Below are 14,874 nucleotides of genomic sequence, written 5' to 3'. Positions count from 1 at the left end.
AGAGATAGGAAGAAGTGAAAGGAGAGAAGAGGGTGCCAAAGAGGGGAGGGCAGGGCCTCTGGGGTTCACTGCCCCCACTCCAGAGCCCAAAGCCCACCTTTTAAGCAAAGGCTGAACCCAGACTAAGGCCCCACCCACTGCTGGCTACCCAAGAACCCCCCACCCCTCTGGGACATCCGGGGAAGCCCGACAGGCCCCTCCCCTGAAGAAAGCCCTTCTTTGCCCTGTGTCAGGTAAGGAAGCCAGGAGTCAGAGACCCCACTGGCAGAGGAAGACTCCAGGCCGCAGGTGTCCCTGGTGGCTTGTGGCTCTGGATGCAGCCAGTACACAGAGAGCAGATTCAGGTCATTGTACCCCAGCTTTATTGTCATGCCCCTCATGGCCCAGCTGAGGCTCAGAAATAGGCCCAGGCCACTGCCCCCAGGGGATGCTCCTTGGCTCCCCACCTGGACCGGGCAGGGGTCTCTCTTGTCCACTCCTGCCTGCCTTCTTCATCTTGGGGGTCCCCCAGAAACCGCCTCCTCAGTGAGGGCCACATGGCAGAACCAGAGCCCTGGCAAGGAGCTGCTCCTGGGGACCCGCCATCCCCCCTGCCCACAAGCTTGTCCCAGCTCCATCTCAGGGCCCCAGTGCCAGCCATGGAGGACCTGGGGGCCCAAGCCTCCTTGTCCAAGGACTTGCCCCAGGGGCCCTGGCTCCCAGAATTATTGGGCTGTCTGGGGCCCCCACTGAGACTCCAGTGGCGAGGTGCCTGCACTCCCAAGCTCCCCGTCCACACGGTGTCACTGGCTGAGGGAAGGGGCGAGAGGACGCTTCTCCGGTTCCTGCACCTCGAGGCCTGGAGGGAAAGGCTCAGCTCAAGCCCGCTCCCTTGGGGGACTCCCAGCATTGGTGGTGGCCCACAGGGCCCTGCACTTGTACCCACCCTCCACCCCCCTATCCTCTTCTCAGCTTTCCTGCCTCACCCCAGCTGCACTGGCTGCCTGGCCGCCTCCAACATGGCACGCTGTGCCTCAGCTGCTCCCTCTGCCTGCATTGCTGTTCCCCAGATATGTCACACAACAAATTCACCTCGTAGTCTCTGCTCCAACTTCCCGTCCCCTCTGAGGCCTACCTCGAGCACCCTAATTAAAACTACAACCCACCCACCCAGAGCTCCTGACCCCCCTCACCTTGCTCTCTTTTTCCCCAGAACATTATCACCTCCCAGCATTCTAGGGCTCAGCTGCCCAGTACGTGACTGAGCAAATGAGAGGTGGGTGCTCTGAACCGTAATGTGCTTGAGTGTAAAATACCTCTAGACCTGAAAGACTTAGTATGAAAAAATAATAATGATGTAAAATATCTCACTAATGATTTTTTCCACTTACTACATATTGACATGGTAATAGTTCAGACCTATTGAGTTATATAAAATATGTTATTAATATTAATTTTACCTGTCTCTTTTTACTTTTTCTCATGAGGCCACTAGAAAATTTTAAATTATACACGTAGCTCATATCTTACTGCTATTGAACAGGGCTGTTATAGATGATTGTTATTTTTATGCATATTGTTTACTGTCTGCCTCCCATACCAGAATGTTCCCTGCTGTGTATCCCCTGCTAGCACATCACCTGGCACTTAGTAAAGGCTCATTGTCAAATGAATGGATGGATGGATGAGGGCTGCCAGGGCCCCACGCAGGGCAAATACCCCACTCACCCTCTCGGCTGGCATCTGCTTCATGTTCCTCCAGGGTCTCAATGGAGCCATCCCATCCCACGCCAGATCCTAGGGGGCCACAAGGCAGCTGCTGGGCCACAGGGACCAGGCCAGAGGCAGGCAGGGCTTGTGGAGCGACACAGGGGACAGGAGGGAAGCCCCCTCCCCCAGGAGTTGGTAGGTCCACAGGAAGTTGGGGGCTTGTAGAGGCAGAGACCTTTGCCCCTCACCTTTGCCATGGGAACTTGCCATGGGGCCTGGACGGCGCTGTCGGAATCGCTGCCGGGGGGTGTCCCCGGGGCTGAATGACTCAGAGCTTCGCCCCACTGGGAATCGGGAGCTGAGTTTCCGCCGCTGCCCACCTGCCAGGGTCTCATCCCGTAGGCAGAGAGAGCTCTGGGCCCGGCGCATAGGTGCCGGTGAGGGGGACCCTGCAAGACGCACAGGCATTGGGGGGTGTCCGAGCAGTACAGGAGGGGCAGGGCAGAGTAGAGGGGTAGAAGAATGAAGCACGGGCAGGGAAAGGAGGCTGCAGGGGTGGGGGAGAGTCTGGGTGAATGAGGGTGGCAACAGGAGGCGGGACCTTGTGCTGGTTCTGACACTAACTCACTGTGTGACCTTGGGCAAGGCACTTCCCCTCCCTGGGCCTCGGTTTCCTCATCTGCTGACTGGAATAAATGACCGCTCACTAAAGGCCCCTGCCGCTCCGAGGTCCTAGGCACTGCTGTGGATGGGTAGGACTGGGTAGGTGGCAGCGCAGACAGGAGGAAGGTGCCAGAAGAAAGGGACGCAGCAGGGACGCAGAGCAAAGCGCCACTGGAACCATCTGGGGGGGTAGGGTGCAGCAAGGAAGGCCAGCGGGGGCATTTGTGTAAGCCATGCAGGAAGGTAGAGACCAGAGACATTGGTAGGCGCCAGAGCGGGAATAGAGGACATGGGGTAGGGACCATCCTTGTCACCTGGCCCCCAGACCCACCTGTCCCATCCGCCTCCCTGCCCTCGGAGAACTCCATCTCTGGGGGGCCCCCCAGGCTCTCGGTGCTGCCAGCCCCATCGGCCCACGGGCGCGGCCCCCCATGGAGGCCTCCCTCCCGCCGGGGCCGCATCAGCCTCTTCACCTTGTCTGCCAGCCAGCTGCCCTTCCTGGGGGCAAGAGGGCACAAGAGTGGGTAAGGCCAGGGAGGAAGGAGGGACAAAAGGCCATTGTTGGGGATGCAAAGGCCAGGCAAACCCTCATTGATCCTGCACCTGATCTGGGCCAGGGTCAGAGGGCAGGCAGGGGTCAGGTTGGGAGAACCCCAGCCCAGAGGTGGAGGGGCCACTCACTTGATCCGGGGCAGGGGCCCAGGCTCCAATACACGGTACTGGTCCATGATCTTCTCTACCAGTTTCTGTTTCTCTCGACGCAGGGCGTTGAGCTGGTCGCTGGAGGGATGGGAGAGAAGGGGTGGCATGAGGCCCCGGCAAGAGCAAGGCTCAGGTTCTAGCAGGTATAGCCCTGCTGGTTGGTAGCACACTGACACACTCCTATATGGGGTAATACACTGCCACTGCCCCAACACCCTGGGGTCAACCCCAGCCTTTTACCCAGGACCTCCCCAGGCATCTCGCCCTGAACCACCAAAGGGGTCCCCAGGATGCGCTCCAGCTCCCTGCAGCATGCTGTGCCCACCCACCCCCCACCACCACCACCCCCCGCCGCCAGCCTGCTCACAGGTACTCGCGCTGTTCACGGTGCAGGTGGTCCCGGCTCTCCAGGCTGCGCTCCAGGAGCTCACGGTTCTCCCGGCTCAGGGCCTGCACCTCGGCCAGCAACTGCCGGTTCTCCTCTTCCTGGGCGCTCCGCAGCTCTGTTAACAGCTGTCAGGGTAGGCGGTAGGACAGCTGGGAGTTTAGCGGGGCTCAAGGTGGCCACCTTCCACCCCCAACCCCCTCCAACCCCACCCTGGCTGCCGCCCACCCCTCACCGCACCTCGCACTGCGTGGTCAACCGGCAGGCACTCAGGTCCAGCTGCTGGTTGGACTCGCGCAGTCGCTGGCTCTGCACCTCCAGCTGTGCCCGCTCCAGCTCCAGCCGTGCCAGCCGGCCTCGCAGCTCCCCACGCTCACCCTGCAGCTCGCCTCGCTCCCGGGACACCTCTGCCAGCAGCGTCTGAGCCCTGCGGAGGCAAGGAGAGCTGCTCTCTAAGGGGGCTCACCACCCCCCAGGGCCCTCATGAGGGCCAGAGGAGGTTAAGCAGGATACCCACACACAACGACAGAGACTGACTCGCCACTAACCCACTTCACAGAGGGAAACACTGAGAACTGGCCCAAGAGGGAACAGGCTGCGCCACAGATGGTACCTGTCATGTTCACTCTGCAGCCTCCGAAGCTCCTCCTCCAGGCCCCGCTGCCGATGGCCATCCTGCATCAGGCGTTCGCGCTCTGCCAGCAGGGCCAGCTCCTGCGCCTCCACACTGGCCTTCTGGGCCTGCAGCTGATCGTGCCTGGGATGAACAGGGGCTGAGAGGGCTGCAGGGGCCTGGGGCTGGGGCAAGCAGGCAGCTGTACTGCCTGGACCTGGGTATCTGCCATCTCCTAAGCATAGGTTCCCAGCAAAGCCACAGGGCAGAACACCGTGCCAGGTGCCCACCACTCTTGACAAGGGTACAGCAACGGAAGTGGGGCTTTAGGTTTAGGTGGTGGCTTCCCTGGGGGGGAGAGGAGCTTGCTTGGGGGAGACTCACCGGCCCTGCAGCTCCCTGTGGGCCAGCTCCAGCGCCCGCATGTTGGCCTTGAGGTCACGATGCCGGGCCAGCAGTCCCTCTAGCTCGGCCTCCTGCCGCCGCTGCAACTGAGCCAGGGCCTCGTGGTCCCGCAGCAAGGCCTGCTGCTGCCCTCGGGTCTCCTCCTGGGACCGCCGCGCTGCCAGCACCTCCTCCTCCAATGCCCCCAGCTTCCTGTGCAGCTCTTGGCCTTGCATCTCCAGTAAAGACTTTTCGGCCTAGGGCAGAGGAGGGGGCAGGGACCACAGGGGTGGAACCCCAGGCCAGAAATGGGGTAAGGGAGAGGGGGCAGGGCAGAGGAGGAGAGAAAACTATGGAGGAGGCAGAGAGCTGGGTGGGGGCAGCCTGGAGCCAGAGGCAGAGGCCGAGGTTAATAGACAAGGAGAGGGGAGCGGTGTCACAGAGACGGGTGCTGGTGCCAGGCCGTGGAGGCAAGGGCAGGAGACACAAAGCAGAGATGGGACAGATGGGGCTGGGGTGGCAGGGAAAGCAGTAGGAACTAATGGCCAGCTGTGGAGAAGAGGGCTGGAGATTGGGCAACGTGGGCACAGATGTGGGGGCTGGGGGCAGGTAGATGGGGGTAAAAACAAGCGAAGGAGGAAGGGTCAGGGGCAGGGGCAAGTAGAAGTGGGCAGGGGTGGGAAAGAGGGGTGCAGAATGGGATGGCTGGGGTCAGGGGGCACGGACCTGAGACTAGGGCAGGGGGCAGTAGTAAGTGGGCAGGGTGGGATGAGGGACAAGGTATCCGGCTGCCACACACCTGCAGGCGACTGCTGTGCTCCTGTGCCCGTTGGCTCTGTAGCAGCAGCTCCTGGGCACGCCCCTGCAGGCTTCCCAGCTGCCCCTCCAGGAGCTGCAGCTGCCCCTGCAGAGCCGCCTTCTCAGCCACCAGTGTCGCATTCTGCCCAGCAGGGAGGGGGGTTAGGAAGGGCCAGGTCACTGCCCCCCTCACCACCCCACCCCATGCCCACCACGGTCCACCACTCACACTGCGCTCCACCTCAATGAGCCGCCCACTCTGGGCCTCCGTGATCCTCGGCTCAGCGTGCTCCTTGGGCCCCAGCCCCACAGGGCCCTGGCGCAGCTGCAAGGAGAGGCCGTGGGAGGTCACGCAGGGGAGTGGCAGCACTTGGGGATGGCACAGAGACCTGAACCCGTGGACCCTTACCCCACAGCCTTGCACTCCTGGCTCCCGCAGTTCTGTCACTCTCCATCCTGCCTTTGTTACCTCCTCTTCATTCGGCAGCAGGCGCCCTTGGCCGTGCTGCTTCTCCTGCACACCCTACTCTTCCTCTGGGACCCAGTTGCAACACCGCTTTCTCCAGAAAACCTCCCCTGACCAACACCACACATGCCAGCAAGGTCTGCTGGGTGCCCACTGGCCCCTGGCACCGTGTGATGGTTGCCTGTTTTCTTGCCTCTGTCCTAGGTGGACTGTGAGTTCCCTGAGGGTGGAGGTCCAGTATTGGGCCCCACCACACCCCAGTGCTGAGCACTGAGCCCACACATTGCAGGGGTGTCAGAAACAACCACAGTAATTGAGCACACTACTGTGTTTCCCTGAAAATAAGACCTAGCTGGACCATCAGCTCTAATGCGTCTTTTGGAGCAAATAAGACCAGATCTTATTTTAATTTAAGACCGGGTTATAATATAATATAATATAATATAATATAATATAATATATACAATATAATATAATATATACAATATAATATAATACAATACAATATAATATAATACCGGGTATAATATAATATAATATAGTACCAGGTATAATATAATATAACATAAGACTGGGTCTTATATTAATTTTTGCTCCAAAAGACGCATTAGAGCTGATGGTCTGGCTAGGTCTTATTTTTCAGGGAAGCACGGTAGGAAGTGGTAGGGCCTAAGCGAGAGACACAGCAGTCACCTCAGAGCAAAGCTGGGTTCTGTCCATTTGAGGAATGGGGAGACAAGGCCCCCAGAAGACCACCTGGTCTGGGCAGTCAGCCTGACTCTCAGCACAGTGCTCCCTCCAACAGGCCCCATAAGGGGCCACACGGTGAGCAACTGGCTAAGAATCAGGGGACAAGACCAGAGGAGGCACTGGAAGAACCAGAGCCCATGCGGTCCTGGACGTCTGCACGCAAAATGGAGGGAGGAGTGGGGCAAGGCCCCCAGTTCCCAGGGCTGCAGCGTCACCTGGAACAGCTCCTCTTCCAGCTGCAGGGCCCTTGTCTTGAGCTCCATCAGCGCTTCCTCCTTGCTGGTAGCTGCTGCCTGCAGCTCAGCTTCCAGCAGCTGCTCCAGGCTCTGGTACCTGCCAGAAGAAGCTTTGGCATATACCCCTCCCTAAGCCCTTGCCTGGCCCTCTCTGACCCTCAGGCAATGTCCCCACCTCTGGTGCTGGAACTCTTGTTCCCGAAGAAATTCTTGGCGCTCCAGAGCCGCCTGCTCCAGCTCCCTCTGCAGATGCTCCAGCCGGGCCCCCAGCTCTTGGCCCCGTACCACGGCCTTCTCTAGTTCCTAGAGGCAGGCAGAGCAGGCTCAGGGCCAGAAGAACAAACCACCACCCTCACCTGGAGGCAGGGGAGGGCGGGATACAGAGGTCTAAGAGTCAGAAAACCTGGCTTTCTGTCCTTGCTCTGTCACACTAGACAAACATCTTTAACCCTTTGGGCCTCTACTCCCCCATCTGTAAAAAGGTCACCTTGCAGAGTGGGTATGAAAGACCTGGGAATTATAAGCCTGGCAGGGTGTGAGGGAGGCCCCTGGGCTAGGGGTGAGAGACATTTGCTGGGCATGTGTCTTCACCTTTCTAAGCCCATGGTTCCTCAGGTGCCCAGTGACAGCTGAAAGCGGCCTATGTGCTGAGGCCACACTGGCCATGTGAGGGAAAGAGGGGCTCAGTGGAGGCAGGTCTGGAAAGCACCCTTGTCCACAGGGGATGATAACAGAAGACAGGAACTTGGTGAACACCAGGCCTGACCACAGCAGGGCCTGGGAGGGAGAAGGCAGAGATGCTGGGGCCAGGCGGCCTCTGGCAGTTGGGTTACACCATGTGGAAAGGGGGCCCACTTTGACCTGTGGGCCCTGGAGGGAGATAGGCCAAACCACTGTGAAGTGTGGGGGCCCTGGCAAGATGAAACCACAGGGAAGGGCCAATTCTGACCAGCTCCCTGCCAAATCCTGCCTCTGGAAACCAAGTCTACAGCCTTTTCTCTCATCTTCCTGGCTTAGCAACCCCACCAGAGCCTCCCCCCAGGGTCAATGCACTTCCAGACACCCTTGGCCACTGCCTGTCACTGAAAAAACTACAAGTCCCATGATGCCCTGCTGCCAGCAGCCACTAGAGCCCATAGGCTGAGGGTATGAAGAATAGTAGTACAATGAAGGAGACTTGAAGCTCAGGCCAGATCCCTGCCCTACCCTCCTCCAGGCCCTGGCCACAACTGTCAGTGCCACCTCCAGTGCACCTCCTGCCCACCTAACTCAGAAGGCCCACGTGGACAACGCCCTCAGCCCTTGGTTCCCTGACCTCCCCCTGGATGGCCACCACCTCCTATGTCACACCCAATTATCACCAGGAACTGCTCCCACCAGGAAATCTCACAAAATTCCCCACTCTGTCCTCAGCCTCTTCCACCCTGTCAGTCCTCAGAGCCGGCTCTTCCAGCTGGCCAGCCCCACCCTCACCTTCACTGCCCACCTGTTGGCATTGCCTCTCCATGCTGCCCCAATCTCTCCACATTCATTATCTTACAGCATCCGGTGGGGCAGGTAGTTTTATTCCGGTTTTACAGGTGAACTGACTCAGAAAGGTTAAGTAACTTGCCCCAGCCACACAACCGATAGGGGATCCAGGCTACAACCCAGGTCTGCCCGACAGCATCAAAGTTACATCCTACAGAGACAGCCTCTCAGCCTTGCCCTCTCACCTGCACCCCCAAACCTCACATTCCCCAGGCCTGCTGTGCACAAGGCCTAACCCTGGGTCAACCCAACAGTGTGCTCCCCACTTCACTCCCTTGGTAGGAGCCTTGGAGCCAATTCTTCCTCCTTTCTGAACCTCAGTAATCTGGTCAATACAACAGGGATGAAACTGGAAACTGCTCAGCAGGAAGATTCGATTCCTGTGTGCAGCACATGCTCCGTTCCCTGAAGCACTGGGCCCCGCTGGCCCAAACACCCTTCCCATTGCCTCGTCATCTCCTCCACTTCCCCCTGAGGAGCCTCTCAACACGTGGCCCTGACCTCTCTGCTCACTTTAAACCCTCCAGTGGCTCCCACTGCCCTCATGAAAAAAGCCACAACTCCTTCCTTCACTTGGAAGACAGGTAAAGCCCTGCCCAAGAGAAACACTGCTTAATTAATTCTCACCTCCCTCCACTCCCCACCTCACACTCCACCCCTACAAACTCTTGCCTGCGCCTCCTCCTGGATCACTGCCGTTCTCTCCCCTCCTCCAGGAAACCTTCCCTGACATGCCCTAGCCTGAGTCCAGTGTGCTTTCTGGACCCCCATGGCTCTTTGCATGGTCCTGTCTCCACCCCAAAATGGGAACGCTTCCCTGCCTGGTACAGGGCCTGGAGCCAAGGAGATGCCCATTAACATGCTTAAATGAATGAATAATGGGGTTTCCAGGCCTTCTCTCTCCTCCATCTCTGGTTCCAAACCAGCCAGCTTCATCTGCCACCTAGACCATGGACACTGCCTCCTAATGGCCCCAGACCCCTGCACACCAAGGTAACCCTCCTGAAACCCAGATTCACAAAGGTCTGCCACACCCTTGGGTGGCTCTCCCTGCCTGGGGATGGAGTATTAACACCTAAAAAGCTGGCCTAACACACCTCTCTGGCCCCCCATTCCCCTACTCCTCCTGGGCCCCTGAGCATCATTAATGCCTTCAGTCTTTGCACAGACTGTTCCCTCAGGATGAAAATTCCTTCCTCATCTAGTGAAATCTTGACCATTCCTCAGAACGCTCCCTCAGACCTCCTTGTTCCCACCCTGGGATCAGCTCCCTCTCCTGCGGGCTCCCACAGCACTTCGTTCTTCATAACCAGTGCGGCTTGAGCCTTTGCCCAGTACAAAGGAGGCTCTTACACCAGTATCTCACTTGGTCTTCCGGAAGACCTGCCAAGCCAGCTAAGAATACCCCCATTTTACAGAAGGAAGTATTGGGGTGCAGGTGAGTGAACTGCTGTGGTCAGAGAGCCAGGATTTAAACCCCAGCACTCTGGCTCCATGCCCACACCTTGTTCCTTCCTACAGATACCCCATCAGAGGCAGAGGACATCTGCTTGTCCCAAAAGGTGTCCCTTTGGAAGACAGGAATGGACTTTGCCTTTTTATCTCCAGTCCCAGCTCGGTGCTGGGCACTCAGGGGCTGCTGATGGAATTAATAACCCCAAACTCCAGCCACTAGCCTCGAGCCCCGTTTTCTGACCCTGGCAGTGAGCACCCACATACCTCCTTGAGGGCCTGCCTCTCCCGGCGCTCCCTCTCGGCCTCCTCCAGGTGCTGGCAGCCCTCGCTCTCCAGCACTTGCAGACGCTCCTCAGCTGCCTCAGCTCGGGCTCGCAGCCTGAGTCCCTCGCGCTCCCACTGTCTCCGCTCTCGGCCTGTGGCTGCCAGTGCCTCTGCCAGTGCCTCCCGCTCCCGCGACACAGCCTCCAGCTCCCGTCCAGCTGCCTCCACTGCCTCCTGTAGCCGGGCCTGCTCCTGGACCTGGGCCTCCACCTCCTGGTGGGCCTCAGCCTCTGCCCTCTGAGCCTGAGCCAGCTCCTCGGAGAGGCGAGCAACCTCCAGGCCTCGGGCCTCCAGCCTCCGGGCCTGGGCCTCCAGCTCAGCTCGAAGGGCCTCAGCCTCTCTCCTCAGCCGCACTGCCTCCTCCCTGAGGGTCTCCTGCTCTGGGGCACCAATGGCCAGTATCTCCCCTGGGCTTGTCCCCTCCAAGACCTGGGCCTTGGGAGTCGCTTCAGGCTTCTGCTGTGGTTTTTGCTGGGCTAGGTCCCCAACCATCCCCTCCAGCCTTTGTTCATGCTCTCCGGCCTCTGTTTGCCCCTTGGGTAGGTCCAGCCTCTGGGCTAGGGTCTCTTGCTCCTCCAATTGCACACAGAGGCTGGGCTCCAAGGGTCCAGGCTTGCTCTCAGGAACCTCCTGTCTTAGCCCCTGGGCCTCGGGCTCTGACTCCCCAGTCTCTCCTCCTGGCAACAGCTGGGCCTGAATTTTGATCTCTGGACACTGAACTGGGGTCACAGAGGCCGAGGCCTGGAGAGGGGCTCCATGCACAGCCTTCTCCGGGGACTCCTGTGTCTCTACAGTGAGGCCTGACTCCTGGGGCATCAAGTCTGAGGTGTGGGGAACCATGGCAGCTGTCTGGAGGGGCCTCTCCATCACCTGAGGGTCTGAATCAGATGTCTGGGAACACTCAGCTAACCCCTCGAGAGCTGAGCCTGATGCCGAGGAAGCCAGGTCCAAGGCCTGGGGGCCTTCATCCCCTGCTTGGACAACCAAGCCCTGGGGACCATGGTCTGAGACCAGGCAAGTCTGAAGAGCCACAGCCAGCTCTGGAACCATGGAGTCCTCCTTCTGCTCCTCCAGCAGGGGGTGCTGACAGCACATGAGAAGGATGGTCAAGCCCAGAGAAAGCCACCAGGAAAGACCCACTAGGATTGTTGGGGGAGGGGACTCACCTGACCACCTGGCTGCCTGTGCAACATCTGTAGTAGGGCTCGAAGCTCCTGATTCTCCCGCTCCAGGGTCCGCAGCCGCCCAGCCTCTGCCTCCCTCACTTCATCATGTAGTGAGGGGGCTGTTCCTGGTAGGGGTGCTGGAGTGTGTGAGATGAGGTCAGGACTCCTTCCCACCCTTCACCCTGCATGTTCCCTGGCTCCTCACCTATCCCCCTACACCCCCAGAGACCTGGAAGAAGGGGGTGAAGTCAGAAGCCATCCCTACCACATCTGCAGGAAAACAGGCAGGCCCCCAGCCCCAGCCCCATCCCCTCCACTGGGGCCCCACTCACCCTCCCCAGGAGAGCCGGGGGATGGCTCCAGGCTCCGCTGAAGTTCCAGTTCCAGCTCCACATTCTCCTCTGCCAGCTGGTCCACCTGATGCCGCAGAGAGTCCAGTTCCTGGGGGGAGGGCAGAGTCAGACAAGCCCTCTCCACCATGGCCAGACCAAGTATGTGGGCTAGAGGGTCATTAGTGGAAACCAGGAGTAGGGGTCACAGGGATCACTAGGGAATCCTAAGGACCAGTGGGTTCACCAGGGGGCAGTCTGGCAAGCTCACAGCATGGGCCTCGCCCAACCGGGTCCGCAGCAGCAGGTTCTCGCGCTGGGTCTCATGAAGCCGAGCACAACGCTCTTGAGCGGCCTCCAGCTGCTCCTCCAGCAGTGCCTTGGAAGCCTCCAGAGTCCCTGAGAGTGCCCGCTCCTCCTGGGGGAGGGAGGGGGGTGGAACCGAGAACCAGTGGTGCGATGCTGACCCCAGCACTCCAGGGCCACAGACCCTGCCTCCTTCCCCCATCTGACCCCACCTCTCCCCTCCATCTGCCCTGCCAGTCTCCAGGGTCTCTCCGGGTACTACTTCCCTAGAACCTGGCCCCACGCTTCTCCTATGTAGGCCTTGCCTCTTCTCCCCAGGAACTGCCTTCTAAGGTGGCATCCTTCTAGGCCCACTTATCAGGCCCCACTGTTAGGAGCTCTCTCCAGACACCACCTCCCCTACACTTGGCCCCACCCTTCTACCCAGGACTTACCTTACCTACAACCCCCACCTTTCCCTTCCATCTGCCCCATCCTCCAGAGGGCCTTTCCCCGGACACTATCGCACCCATTTTTCCTAGCCATGACTGCTCCCTGCATAAGGCCTGACTCTCCCTTCTCGCTCCTCAGGGACCACCCCATCCCCTGCAGGCCCGCCTCCAGACCCCGCCCCTCCCCAAGCCCCACCTCTCACAGCCCCGCCTGCCCGCTCACCTCCAGCTGGCCCTTGCAGGCCTCCACCGCCTGCAACCGTTCGCGGCAGCGTCGCAGCTCCTCTTGCAAGCGGGGCAGGCGGCTGGCCCGCTCCCTCAGCATCTCTGCCTCCTCGCGATACAGCTCGGCCCGCTTGGCTTGTCCCGACAGCGCTTGAGCCTGGGCCAGATGTTGCGGAGCTGGGAACGGCCAACGCAGGCCGCAGGGATTGGGGATGCGAAGGAGCCGGTTCAGGGAGGCAATGGGACGCTGGAGTTGTGGGGAGAGGGTTAGGGAATAGGGCACTGGTGGGGAGCATCTGAGCGCACCTCCTGGCGGATCCTTCGAATTTCAGCCTCTAAGCCCTGCATCTCCACCTGAGAGTCTAACAGCAGTTCGGCCTTCTCCTCCCTGGAAGAAAGTCGCTGGAGGGGCCTGGGGACTAGCAAACACCAGCCCTTCCCAGGCCTCATCCCACCCATTTCCATGGGGCTGGGCCCCCCATCCAGGCCTAATCTGCCCCTCTCCCCCAGGTCCCCTTGCCTCCTGCCATACTCACAGCTCCTGACGCAGGCGCCGCAGCTGGGCCTTGGTGTTGGCCAGCTGCAGGGCCAAGTGGTGTGAGGGGCCCTCCAGAGGAGTTCTAGCAGGAGCCTCAGGCAACAAGGGGACTGGCTCTCGTTCTAGCAGCAGTTCAGCCAGCCGCTGGGAGAGGTCACGGGTGAGGGGTCAGAAGTAACCCATCCTATGCCCCACACATCTGCCCCCAAGCACCACAAGCTGAATCTGGTTCTTGTAGCCCTGCTGGCCCAAGACCTCCAATTCCAGCCCCACACCTGGGCTTCAACCCCCATCTCCCACACACATCTGGGGTGGTCCTTCCATTCCTCCGCCTGGGCCTCGATGCCCCCGCTGCCTCCTACCTGGGCCGCCACATCACGCTCCCGTGCCAGTCTCAATAGTGTCCCCATCAGGTTCTGGGACAACATCTCCAGCTCTGGAGGTGCCAGCTCCCCAGGCTCGGGCCCAGCCAACGACAGCACCATGCCTGCCCCGGGCTGGGTCACCTGGGTGAGTAGGGAGAGCAGTTCAGCCTAAGAAGTTGGGGAAGCACAGTGTCCCCAGGTGGTGACGCCAGTCCAAAGCCGTACCTCCTGGATGGCAGCAGCCAACTCACTCTGGAGCTCCAGGCTGAGGCCCTGGATGTGCCGGATGAAGAGTTCCCGGTGCTCACACTGCAGCGAGACAAGGAAGGGGAAGGCTGGCGCAGGAGTCTCCTACGTCTGCAGCCAAAGCTGGACCCTGTCCTTCCCGCCCCTGCTCACCTGCACTGATGCCCCAAGCAACAGCCGAAGGATGCCTTCCAGCTCCTCCACTGCCTCCTCTGCAGGGCACAAGCCACAAGGGGTTAACAAGGAGGGGGAGGGGGTAGCCGCGGGAAGGGGTGGTGGGAGAGAGCACCTGAAAAGGGATCAAACCCCAAAGTCTGGAGGTCTGGGGCTGGCGACAGGATCAGCAGCTGCAGCTCCTCCTGGGGGCAGAGGGGTAAAGATATGAGAGGGGCCTTTCTGCGGGGGCGGGGGGGGGGTGCTCACAGGTTCAGCCTCCCCCTCCTGACACCTCACCTGGTAGAAGTCCCTCAGTCGGCCCCACAGGTGGTTCAGGTTACGCACCCGCCAAGCTTCAGGACCATCATGGCCCCTGATCACTCGAGGGCCCCCTCGGGAGCTGGGGGCACTGTGAACACAGGGGTTGATGGGTAGGAGGGGTAATGAGGATCTGCCTCCCCTCAGCCAGGCTCTGCCCATCAACCTGTCCCGGCCCCTCCCCTCCGACCACTAGTCTGGCCCCTTACATGATACCCAGCACCCGGAGGAGCAGGGCTCCATCGCTGAGACGCAAGAACCTCTTCTCGGGACAAAGAGGCCCCTCTCCTTCCTCCTCCTCTTCCCCTTCTGGCTCCTCCGCCTCTCCCACCAGCCCAGCCAGTCCCAGTGCCTGTGGGGAACAAAGACAGGTCAACTGGCCCAGATGGGAGCCCCCCAACAACAGAGTGAATTCTAAACCCCTTTGACATGCCCCCCTGAGCCCACACAACGCCCCTCACCAAATTCCTGAATGTCTTTGGCCCTTGAGGGCTGCACCCCTTTTCCTGCCCCAAAGCTGCCTGGACTTCAGCGTCACATTTGAGTCCACCCCCCTCAGACCCCAACTCTGCCCCACCCTCCCCCACCCCAACACCAGCCCCTCACTACTGTTCACTTCCCCTCCCCAGCCCCTTTCCACCTGCTACCTCACCCAGGTGGCCAGGCTCCCACTCAGAAAGTCTCTGAGTCTGGGCCCCTTGCCCCCATCCATGCTGGGTCAGGGTGTTGGCCCCACTGCGGCAGCAATACCTGCCCTGAAAGGAAGAGGAAGTCCCCGAGTGGGAGATCCCGGGCCCAG

General features: G+C 60.1%; 1 protein-coding gene across 1 annotated transcript; it reads right to left on the bottom strand.

The window, feature by feature from the left end:
- Nucleotides 1–345: 345 nt before the first annotated feature.
- CCDC88B (coiled-coil domain containing 88B) lies at nucleotides 346–14,842 on the bottom strand. The gene is made up of 27 exons (XM_074336575.1): nucleotides 14,728–14,842; nucleotides 14,285–14,427; nucleotides 14,055–14,166; nucleotides 13,891–13,960; nucleotides 13,755–13,813; nucleotides 13,581–13,664; nucleotides 13,353–13,496; nucleotides 12,989–13,134; nucleotides 12,759–12,840; nucleotides 12,451–12,609; nucleotides 11,762–11,908; nucleotides 11,494–11,602; nucleotides 11,162–11,298; nucleotides 9,936–11,078; nucleotides 6,862–6,989; nucleotides 6,666–6,783; nucleotides 5,464–5,559; nucleotides 5,236–5,376; nucleotides 4,437–4,693; nucleotides 4,053–4,196; nucleotides 3,680–3,866; nucleotides 3,422–3,567; nucleotides 3,034–3,132; nucleotides 2,684–2,850; nucleotides 1,938–2,138; nucleotides 1,708–1,776; nucleotides 346–838 (listed from the first exon to the last, which is right to left on the bottom strand). The coding sequence occupies exons 1-27, from the start codon at nucleotides 14,785–14,787 to the stop codon at nucleotides 783–785; spliced, it is 4,404 nt and encodes a 1,467-aa protein (XP_074192676.1). The 5' UTR covers nucleotides 14,788–14,842; the 3' UTR covers nucleotides 346–782.
- Nucleotides 14,843–14,874: the final 32 nt, after the last annotated feature.

The sequence above is a fragment of the Rhinolophus sinicus genome, linkage group LG06 (genome assembly GCF_036562045.2).
Source record: "Rhinolophus sinicus isolate RSC01 linkage group LG06, ASM3656204v1, whole genome shotgun sequence".
Lineage (NCBI taxonomy): Eukaryota > Metazoa > Chordata > Mammalia > Chiroptera > Rhinolophidae > Rhinolophus > Rhinolophus sinicus.
This window is presented reverse-complemented; position numbering and strand designations above follow the sequence as displayed.